Source organism: Anastrepha ludens, chromosome 6, assembly GCF_028408465.1.
Source record: "Anastrepha ludens isolate Willacy chromosome 6, idAnaLude1.1, whole genome shotgun sequence".
Lineage (NCBI taxonomy): Eukaryota > Metazoa > Arthropoda > Insecta > Diptera > Tephritidae > Anastrepha > Anastrepha ludens.
Window position 1 is genome coordinate 56206191 of NC_071502.1, and position 12431 is coordinate 56218621.

Below are 12431 nucleotides of genomic sequence, written 5' to 3' on the forward strand. Positions count from 1 at the left end.
CGACAAATTGTGTCAACAAAAGCAACATTAAACACAGAGTAAAGCAATCAAAATACTTCAAAAGTTTAACAAAAACAACAACACCCTTCCCCCTCAGGGCAAACTAGACAGGCGAGCGAACAAAGAGGAGGGATGCAGCGTCAGTAAGTAGCATTAGCGGCAATGCCTTCCAAGTGGGAGGAACACCAAAGGCTACTCCAACAGCAACAGCAACTAGTAAACAGAGCGGAAATAAGAGTCAACACAACCACAACAAAACACAATCAAAATCATCACGTCAGCAACACGACAAAGTTAATCTGCTCAAAGTAAGCTGAAAATTGCATAGGAAAGTGTCGGTGCTGGTGAGAGAATGAACGATGCTATGTAGAGAGGAAACATAGAAAAGATACTGAGAGTGAGAGAGTGGGTAGATGGAGAAATAACCTATTGTAGCCGTTTGAGTGCCAAATGAATAGCTGTACGACTGACTGTCTGACGGACTGGCTGACTAAATGGCTGACTGGTTGATGATTGAGTGCTCAGCCAACGAGATGACAGTTAGCAGTTTTATTGCTAAAGTGTGCGTGCAGAAGAATTGGAGGAAAGTCATAACGTTGTTGGTTGCCCGCTTATGGAGTTTCTTGTTTTTCTGTTTATTTTTTACTTTTTCGCTCACTAAATGCTATTTCCGGTTGGTGGCATTACAAGCATCGTCTTGAGTGAATTTGCTGCTGCAACTATTTTTGGTAAACCATACACATAAATTTACTATTCTCATTAGAGTTGTAGTTGTTGTCACGTTGATTGGCGTCCATTTTAATTGCTCTGTAATACTGCGTCAACAATGCATTGGCCAGTCAGCGCATTCAAATGCGGTTAGCGCCTGACGTGCACACATACATGCGCATATATGTACATGCGAAGTGCACATAAACAAATGCAATAATGTAGCACTCATACACTCACTTATCTCATTCATGCATCAATGATTTCACTGCTACTGCTGCTGCATTGCATCACAAACAGTCATGGCGTCAGTGCAGCAGTTGCTGCTATCTCAGGCACTTAGTTTTCAATTGTTGTTGTAGTTGTAGTAGTTGTTCTTACATATTACCACAGCTCTTAACCGCAATTTGGCATGCTGTTAGCAGCTAGCATTGAGTGTCATATGTTGGCTGTTGCTGATGCTAATGATGACGACTGCCCATGTTGATGACGTTGAGCATGAGTATGACTGTTTTTGTTGTTGCTACAAGAGTATATATACGTAGTCGCTGTTGAGGTGGCTGTCGCTGTCAATGGCAATGCCATTTATCATTGCTAAGTGTCCACTTGTGGCCACAATGTGGTCTCACTTAATAGCTTTTAAATTTCAACGTTCAATGCATAGAATTTGTGTACATAAAATAATCTAAAACTCGTACCACGTTTTCGCCGTGTATGATGAGAAAATTCTTTTAAATGCACAAACAGTCAATTTTGACTGTAACCGAAAATGCAATATTTTCATATATAGAAAATAGCAACTGGTAACCCTAATTATAGTACAACCTATGTACGTGTATGTGTTAAGTAAGTGGATAAATTATTACACTGAGCGACCATAATCAACTATATTTGTTACACATGGTAAATTTTCATATGCAAGTGAGTGTAGTGAGTGAGCGGCGGCCGCCGTAGCCGAATGGGTTGATGCGTGTGTACCAATCGGATTTCAGAGAGAGAGAGATCGTTGGTTCGAATCTCGGTGAAAGACCAAAATGAAGAAAAAGTTGTTTCTAATAGGTAATGGCAACCTCCGAGTGTGTTTCTGCCATGAAAAAGCTCCTCATAAAAAATATCTGCGCCACAAATAGGAGGAGGGACTCGGCCAAAAACCTTTACCCAGAAAGGACGTTCGGGCCAATTTTATATATGCATATATACATATATAAAGTTTCAAAGGGGATATATAAACAGGGGTATTTGTTATTTATTTCATTTGTTGCGTATAATTTATTTCATAGAAAGAAAGTTCAACTATTTTTGTTTTTTCTTTCGATTTTATAAAGCAACGAAGCCAACGAAGTTGAGGCATGTTCCTATTACTGCATATGTAAACGTGATAATCTTACAACGTAGAAGCTTCTTTTAGTATATCTGAATTGTTTTTATAAAATAAACCTCTAAATTTGTGCTTATAACGGAAGCCATTCTTTCATTGCATTAATATCCTCGGTGCATAAATACTTTTATTTTTACATTTTTTTTGGTTTCTTTTCAAAATAACGCATTGCGAAATTTTATATCCTTGGAATTAGGATAAATTTTTGAATGCAATTCTTCTTCTTGATTGGCGCGCTAACCGCTTACGCGATTTTGGCCGAGTGTAGCAAAGTGCTCCAGTCGTTTTTTCCTCGAGATGATGAGAACCTTGTAAAGTGTTAGTTTTGTTCGTCGGGAGAGGATTTAACTACGCAATTGCCTACTTAGTTTCCGACTTGTTAGCAAGAAAGGGTCTACATTGGTTTTCAAGGCTGACATCGTTATCGGTTAATGCTGGTTCCTAAATAAACGAAGTCTCGTGCAACCTCGAAATTATAACTGTCAACTAACTAATATTTATCTAAACGCCATTTTATACCAAATTTTCTCTATGCAAATTCCATGGAAATTTTCAAAGCGTTGGCACGTTCATATATAAAAAAAAAAAATACAGCAATTATATTAATATTTATTTATATTACTATATATTTATACATTTTTTTTTATAGAAAAAATCTAAAAATCAAGAAAAAAAATTGTTTGGTGCCTATTAGTAGTTGAATGTATGTTAGTATGTACTAGTATAGCCTTTATATGGATACTGGTATATATTTACATTATATTTTTTCTACTAAAATCTCAATTGAAGAGAAGTTGGGTATATTTTTTAGCCATATTCATTCCTTTTTTAATATCTGACGTAACACCGAGTCTTGCATGTGTGTTTTATCCTTATATTTTTTCCTTTTGGATGTCCTTCCATCATTTATGGAATCATTTCTAAAACTTAGTGGCTTTGTGGCTTAGTGTCTTTCACCAAATAATGTCGATCGTTCCCCTCACTCATAAAATTTTTCCTTGGATCTTCTAACAAATCAAATAGGGATTACACTGGAGAATCTGATGGACTATTTGCCAGATAAATAAATATACATAACATGCCAAAGATATAATGTGTAAATAAAAAGCAACTTGGTTCAAAAAAAAAAAACATTTATTTCAAGGCCAACAAACCAACTCTTCTGCTTCCATAGTCCACGTGGTCTTTACACGGCTTATTTTCCTATCGGTTCGAGGAGTTGAGAGTCGATCCCAGCCATATTTACCAGCGTGCATTGGCAATAACGATTTTTTTCATAAACATGTAGGTTATAGGTATGTATAGCTATTTTGCAATAAATTCATCTAGAATTAAACCAGTGCAAAAAAAAGGTAGCTCTTTACTGCGTAATATCAATTTTCATATAGTAATTTAATATGCAATACGTGTAAACACGTGTACATTGGTAATATTATGCATGTACTTATATATATACATATATATTTATCCATATGCATACACACTCATATAAAATTCCTTTAATAATTGATAATATTGATCTGTTCACTGTTGCGCAAAGTTTGTAAGTGACTGCAAAGTGCAAACAAAAGTGCAAAAGTCGTTGTAATGGAAATTGTGAATATTTTTTTCTGTGCTGCAAATTAGCAATTTAAAATTTTAATTTTCATTAAAACGATTGAATTACTAAAATTTTAATGCTTTGGGCAGCACTACTGAGGTCAACAATGCGTGATTGGCATGAATATTAATTTTGGTAGGCATGCAGCATGTGGCAAGTTTGCAAGAATGCAACAATATAAATATATTACGAATTCCACTTACACACAGATTTACTTCGTACCAATAACAGCAAATTTTTGGGATAATTAACCACTTACTCAACTTACTTATGTGGATATATATGATATATATTTGTAAATCCGTGGTCTAACAATAAATTTCTTTCCTGGAATGGAAAAAAATACTTTCAATTTCATTACAACTCATAAAGGCAAAATACAAAAGGTTCGAAAACTTCTCGAATTAAAAGGTATGGCATGTCACCCTTGAAATCCAACACTTAACTGTAGGTAAATATTAATTATAAAAATCTTCTAAATGCAAACGTTAGTTTCTCTGTGAACCTTTTAAGATGTCCTAGAATGTTCACAAGTTTATTTAAACCGACTAGGAAGTATCGGAATCAGCATTAACACCGATAACAATGTCAGCCTTGAAATCCAACGCAGAATCTCTCTGGCCAACAAGTGCTACTTTGAACTAAGGAGGCAACAGTGTTCTCTCGACGAACAAAACTAACACTCTACAAGGCCCTCATCATGCCCGTCCTAACGTATGGCGCAGAAGCTTGGACGATGACAACATCTGATGAAGCGACACTTGGATGAGCTTTACGTCGACATAGACATAGCGCAGCGAATAAAGATCCAGCGGCTACGCGGGCTGGGTCATGTCGTCCGATTGGATGCAAACGCTCCGGCTCTGAGAGTATTCGATGCGATATCAGCTGGTGGTAGCAGAGGAAGTGGAAGGCCTCCTCCCAATTTTTCTTTTGTTTTTAGTTAAAGTATATATCGGGTATTAAAAATCATCAATAAAATTTGAAACAAGCCCTGATAATTAACAATGGCTGCTTGGTAAAATTTTTAATTCACGATTTTTCGCTAAATGTCGCCCACTTTACATTATTAAAACAAAAATATGTTTTACTTAAAGTATTCCGCAAGTTAACTTAAAACCTAGTATGTCTTTTTAGCTATCCGAAAAGGTTTAGTATTCTAATAACAACGTAGTTGAATAGATTCAGCAGATAGTACCTCTTAGCGAAACATCGATTTCAAACACTTACTTGTTTACTTATGTGGGGCTACAGTCGTGCATCAGTTATGGCCGAATCCAAAATAGTCCTTCCAACGGAAATGTAAGTCTGCCTCGTTTTCCCTTTTGAGGTACCGTCGTAGATTCGCCTTGCTAGACCACATTCTTTCACACGAGGGACATGGTTAAGCAAGCGTAGCTGCTGTATTTTTGCACGCTTATCTATATCTATGACCCTATATAGCTCATACAGCTCAATAACGCGGACGGGACCGAAAATCTTACGTAGAACTTTTCTCTCGAAGCTTACCAAGCCTTTCTCATCTACTGTTGACATCGTCCGTGCTTCTAAGCTGGGCAGGGGTGATGAGCGATTGGTAGAGTGTTAGTTTGGTCCTTCGAGACAGAGCTCTACTTCTCAATTGCCTCTGTGACCAAAGTAACACCTGTTGAGAAGAGTTATGCTCCATTTGATCTCCAAGCAGACGCCATTTCTATTGTTAATGCTGGATCCAAGGTAGACATAACTTTGATTTATTGGTTGCCTACACCAACATTATGTCCAAGATCCGAAGACTCCTTGTGTGTTGACAGCAGGTAGCTTGTTTTGCCTTCATTCACCGCAACATGCACATTGCACATTGATTTCAAACACTACCTCGCATAATTTCATCAATCGAAAACAAGACTTTTGGTTTGTGTTGAAGCTTTTTTAGAAATTACTACTCTAACATCCTGATAGTCAAAAATTATTTTCAAGAAACTAAACATTGAGCCAAAAGAGCTAGCATTCATCGTTAAGGGAAAGTTTATAAGCACTCTTTTGCTTATTTCCCCCTCTAAAGTGAAGTAGTAACACTGCAATAAAATGTCGCGCGAATCCCTATGATGAAGATATTGTTATCGAATGTTTTACTCATGATAGTGTAAAATTTTGTACAATCCGACAATATAAGTAACTACCAACAATAATATAATATTTTCAAATCTACAAGCAGGTAACTTTCAATCAATGGCAAGCTGATAAAATTCTCAATAAGTTATACCCTTTGCTTGCTTTCAAATGAAAACTCTCGATACATAGAATATTTTTTATTATTTTTAGCATATTTCTCGAGACAATATTTCGAAAGTGCTTCCAATGAATAGCAAAAAGTAAATTCACTTAGATGTACCATTTTTCTACATAGATTATTTCCAAACTCATTGAGTGAATCGAAACCAAATGCTTGCATAAATCATGTGAAAGGTGACAACAGTGAATACTAGGATCTGTCATTTACGAAATGACATTTTCATGCATAATTTTGCAATAATCAGTAGAAAATGGATACTCCATGTACGAGTATTACACATACACAATTTTTGTACAAATACATACAAGTACACATAAATATGAAAGCACATGAGTGCATGTTGATGCCAATATACTTTACTCCTGCTGCTCTTATTGCACTTTTAGAGTGCAGGTGCAAATCTAACTTTTTTTCCGCTCTACCCGCACAAGTCAGGTCACCTTTTGGTAAAGTTAGTAGGTGGCTGCCAAGCTGCCTAGCTGGCGACACCTTGGTAATCGCCTACAACGTTACACCACCCCATCCAAGAGTCAGTAAAGCTGTATTGAGTTGCAACAAACAGGATACAATTAACTAATGGAAAAAGGAAGCAAATGTTGTTGTGCGACACAAATGAGTGGAAAATAAGAAAGTAGAAGCATAAAAAACAAAACGAGCAATGAAAAATAAATTCAAATACTTGATGATACAAAGTTTTCTTTTTACGGAATAGTTGCTGGGCCAAAGAGGGGCTCATGGGGCATCTGATACACTAAAATTTACCAACTATAAGTAGATTAAGCTCTAATGTCCGAAAATGAATGCTCTGCCTTGTTGAGCTATAGATACAGGGTGAGCCATATAGTGTTTGCTTTTTGAACCACCTATTTTTTTGAGAATGGTAACACAAATGACATGTCAAATGTGTTCACAATGTACTTAAAGGTTTGACATTTACGAAATGGGACGCTATACGCTTGAACAAAATCGGGAAATATTGAAAACCTATTTCCAAGGTGGTGAGTGTTCTTCTTCTTTTCGGATTTTCACATCGGTGGCTATGTCAATAAGCACAATTGTCGGATTTGGGGCTCGGAAAATCTACACGTTACTGTAGAGAAGCAAATGCATCCACAACGAGTCACTGTTTGGTGAGGTTTTCGGTCTAGCGGCATCATCGGGCCATTTTTTTCGAAAATGAGCGAGAAGCCGCGGTTTCAGTAAACGGCGAGCGTTACCGTGACATGCTCAACGAGTTTTTGTTTCCAAAAATTTAAGAGGATGACATGGACGACATTTGGTTTCAACAGGACGGTGCAACTTGTCACACTGCCAAAGTTACACTCGAACTTTTGGCTACCGTTTTTGAAAACCGAATAATCAGACGAAATTCCGATATCAATTGACCGCCTCGGAGTTTTAAGGAGGATTTAAGCCCGTTGGACAACTGTTTGTGGGGAACCGTTAAGGACAAATGCTATGCGAACCATCCAGAGACGATTGATGCTTTAAAACACGAAATCGAAGTTGCCATTCATGAAATTGGAGCCCAAACAATCGAAAATGTGCTTAAAAATTGGGTTGATCGAATGGCGTACTGTAAAGCCAGTCGTGGCAGTCATTTGAACGATACTATTTTTTTTTTTCATAAATGACAATGTTCAATCTTCAAAATAAAAAAAAAAGTTTGAAAAAATATTGATTAGTTCTTTTTTATAGCCGATTCAAAAAGCAAATTTTACATGGCCCACCCTATATAAATCGAGTGTACTTGAATATGCGAGGGTCGTCTGAAAAGTCCGTGCAAACTTAGAGAGATGCCACTACTGACGCATATCGATAGTATATTTAATTAGTAGGATCTCTTGGAAGAAACATACCCAAAATTTCAATCAGATCGATATATTTTTTTGTGTTTGGCATTGGTTTGAATCGAGAAAGTCGAGTTATTTTCCACAAAGGTTGAAAAAGAATTTCGTGAGAGGAATTCACGCCTCAGCAGTTGTGATCGCAAAATCAATAGAAATAAGGTTGCAACTCGTTTCGCATCCTGCCTATCCTCCAGACTTGACCCATACGGATCTCTCCATCTTATATTTATTTTCCAATTTGAAGAAATGGCTGGCGGAAAAAAAGATTTTATTCAAACAATGAGGTGATTGCAGAGACGAATGGCTATTTTTCAAAGTTGGACAAATCTTATTATTCGAAATCAATCAAGCGTTGGACGAAGTGCATTAGGCTAAAAATAGACTATGACGAAAAATTAAATTTAAAGGTATACTAGATAAGGGCTTATTAAATAAAATAAAATTAAAAGTTTACCGCAAGCAATTATATAGCTTTTATTTTTGCACGGACTTTTCAAACGACCCTCGTATATACAGTGAGTTTCACAGTTAAGGCACAGGAACTTATTGACAAGTTTTGACAATTGTTTCTTTCTCGATTTATTTTAGTAATTTTTTATAAAAATATTTTTTATTCGCCCACAAAAGCCATATGAATCAAATTTGTACAAATTAAAAAAGGAATTATTTATTTATTTATTTATTTATTCAGTCTACAAACTTCCATCAAAGTTTCAAACATTTTTCCAGAATTTTCAGAAGTACTTCGAGTACGCAAGATTATAATTCATGACAATAAAAATCTGCTAAAATAAAGTGCTGTTTGGAGTGGCTGCAAAATCGCCTTATTTTTTGATAATTTTTAGTTTTTTTTTGTTTTTTTTTTTTTTTGCTGACGGCATTGTGCTTTTCCTATAGTAGTAGTAATTTTTTATTTATTTATAAATATTGCCTTACATTTCAATCATTTACACAATAATTCATTTAAATATATAAATACATAAAGAAAAAAATAATAAATTTGCATTTCCTATATATGGAAGACATTTTTTCTCGTTCTTCTTGTTGTTTTACACAGGTAGTTTGGCTTTTGGCTTTTGAACTTCCAGATTCAGTCATTTTATTTAATGTTTGCGTTTCGCCCATTATCTCTTATCAATAAACCATTAGTTGCGGCAACAAAGCATTCACTCTGAAAGTAAATTCTCAATAATTCAATATTTCGGAATGTTCTTCAAGCAATCCACTTTGTACCAAAGAGAGATGTTACTGAGTTTCAGATATTTTTTTGGGCGCAAAATAGCATTCAGTGCGAAAGCAACATGTAATTTATAAGTAAATCAGACAATGATCCATCCACTACATTTAAACACTGCTACTTCTGTCAACTATTCCCGTTAAGACCGAGAGGTTTTAGGTATTAGTTTCGATGCCGTACCTTCAAATTTCTTTAGTAATTCATTAACAGCGAGTAGCCAGAGAAGTGGCGATAGAACACCACCCTGTGGCGTTCCCTCGCATGCCACTTTAGTGAGTTTAGCTTCGTTCCTTTCCGCCCTTATTATTCTACTTACAATGTAAACTTTCCCTTACATTTTTGAGGAATAATTTTAGAGTTAAAGGGCTTGAACGGATGTATATCTGAAACATTTTGGAACTGCTGCTTCAGTTATGTACTCTCGTGAAAGGGTGTTCCGTCTTGGTAGTATGCTTTAATAGAACTACTCTAACTTTTGCTGATTCGCTTAGGCATCAAACAAAACCCTTAAGGAGAATACTTATAAAGGCGAACTCTCACAGTCAGTTTGATGCTCTTCTAGCCCTGATTACAGCAACTTAGGACCTTATTTGATTCAAAAAAGTTAGAGATCAGAAAATATATGGTAGATAAATATATGGACCATTTTTATAACATTGTTTAGATTCATCGATCTGCATTCTGGCATATAATCATAATTTCATGTTTTCAACATAATAATCTTAATTTCAGCAACTTAATATAGTAATTTGTATAAAAGTAATTTTCAGATACTGAAATGGGCAGAAGCAGTTGCATTTACTATTCGCATATATTTGTACATCCATCAAGTTGCCTGCTCATGCTTTCATGTTCAACTTGAAAATGGAAAATGCATGTAAAACCATCGCAAGCATTTAAGAATTTTGCACTAAATAGTTACATCTGTTATTCAAATGAAATGCCATTGTCAAAGTGAATATTATACAAGCAAAGCAAATCGATTAGTCAAATCAGCAGCTTTCCAAACTGTACTTTGAGGCGGAGACCAATTTATTAATAGAATTGTAGAAAGTAGAAATATAACTACAATTACGCAAGTAGGGGCATAGTAATTGCCCCTTTTAATGTAATAATGATTTGATTGCATTTGTTGCATAACATTGATCGAGTTTATTTGTATTAACACAACTTGTTTCTGACACTTTGGCTTTATTGATTTTACTTTCAGATTCAACCAGAAAGTTGCAGGATGTGCTGCAGGAATTTTGTGCGCCACATGCCTCACCAAAATTCAATCCCGATGGGGTAAGATAAGTTGTTTTATTTTATTTATTTTTTAGTCATTTCTCACTTTCCTCTTATAACGTTTGTTTTTATAAAACCTAGAATACTCTCCATAACAATGAGGTACCATTTTTCAAAAAATCTGTTTTCATGAAAAATTCAATAGCTTAGTTAATTTTCAACCGATATTTGAAAGTGATCATTCCTTTTACGCACTGCTAAACGTATTTTTTTTTTTATATAAATTGAATTTATACTTATAAAAATATTTATATAATTTGAATTTGATTTTATTGAACTCTTTTTTTATTTGGTATTTCTTTATATTTCACACTTCGATTATTAGTTTTCTTGGCGAGACGTACACGCAAAACAACATCACATCCTAGATATTTTTAGCGCCTAAGGTGCTGTAGCCGAATAGGTTGGTGCGTGACTACTATTCGGAATTCAGAGAGAACGTAGGTTCGAATCTCCGTGAAACACCAAAATGAAGGAAAAGTTTTTTCTTATAGCGGTTGCCTCTCGGCAGGCAATGTCAAACCTCTGAGTGTATTTATACCATGGAAAAGCTCCTCATAAACAAAAACCATCTGTCATTCGGAGTCGGCTTAAAACAGTGGTGTCTCCATTTGTGGAACAACAACAGGACATACACATAAGCCACAATTAGGAGGAGGAGCTCAGCAATAAACGTTTAAAAAGGGTGTAAGTGCCTTTTATATTAGTTTAGGGAAAAAGAAATACATTTTTTAAAAACATAAGTTTAACAAGAGTCAAGGGGATACCGATGATCGAGTAGGAGGTCTCTAAGACCAATTCAGTACCCTTCCTGACAAGCCCATCAGCAATTTCATTTCTTTATAAATATCTTGCTATGTCCTTTAACCCAGATCAGAGAAATGAAACTTGCGCACCCATGAAATTTGATCTCCTCCTTACAGGCGGTGACTAGTTTCTGCTGCATGGCATCGCCAGGGGCTTGATCGTGGCTTGACTATCGGAAAAGATGTTCTAACGTTCCCTACGCATTATTTGCAGGATCGCAAAGACTTCTGCCTGAAAAACACTGGCAGTACTCGACAATTTGAGGCACATAGATTCCATCTTGTGGCCGTCAGTGAAAACACAGGTAACAGCTTCGGTGCAGATTTTGTACTCGTTCAAATCCTACCTACTTCAAAAGATTACCCTGGCACGACCCTCAAACTCCAGTTTGCGAATAGATCTGTCTGAAGTTCAGAGTTCCAACTGCCCAAAAATGCTGCCATGTCCCTTGATATATTGCCTCCAGAGGCCAACCTCCTTTAATCTGATTGCTCTTTGAGCAGCGATGGAAATAACGTAAAAGTCGATGGGAAGTAAGTGCAAAAAGACATTCAGGGCAGCACTGAAGAAAATTATACTTCCTCCTGTGATGACAATACATGCAGAAGAGCTTCCCACCATGCTACCAAATTTACAGAACCACTATGTTGTATATCCAAAGCACGACTTTTGGCTTGAGTTCCCATTTTTTGCAGGAGTAGAAAGCTTTACTGGGCTTCTTTATCGTATTTTCAAGGTATAGCTTTCACTGGAATTTGCTGTCAAGTATCACCCTATGATATCTAACTTCCGATGAAACGTTGGACAGTGGTTTTTTTTTTTAAATTTGGGAAGTCTAAAATGAGAAGGTTTATAATTTTATGTAAATAGCACCAACTTCGTTTTTTACTAAGCCTAATTGGGCGGGAGAAACAAATTTGCGCGTTATCAGCAGCAGATAAATGGATGCATCTTTGTGACAATGAAGAATGTCATTAACAAAAATGGTAAGAATTATAAGACTCTGGATAGATTCCCTCCAAATGCGGATTTATTACGACAGAAAACAGACGAGACTACAGTCAAAAATATTTGCGATTTTCTGATTATGTTTTACGCTTTCCACTGCCACAATATATCTTTTTACCAAGTTATTCAGTCTAATTGATCTTTTTTACCAAACTGATATTTTAATACCAAAAATTGTGTGCTATGTCGAATGAGGGAAGCACATTAACTACAGAGTGTCTTGTGTCTTGAGCTGAATGCAGTATTATTTAATGTCGATCTTTTGCTTACATGCAGTAGCT

General features: G+C 36.0%; 1 protein-coding gene across 3 annotated transcripts in view; it reads left to right on the plus strand.

The window, feature by feature from the left end:
• The window catches only part of LOC128866025 (diacylglycerol kinase 1), a 286822-nt gene that overhangs the window by 113290 nt on the left and 161101 nt on the right, over positions 1-12431 (plus strand). For all 3 annotated transcript variants that reach the window (XM_054106489.1, XM_054106488.1, XM_054106490.1), the window contains one exon: positions 10259-10335. In XM_054106489.1, the coding sequence (XP_053962464.1) occupies positions 10259-10335 (77 nt within the window). The remainder of the gene's footprint in view (positions 1-10258; positions 10336-12431) is intronic.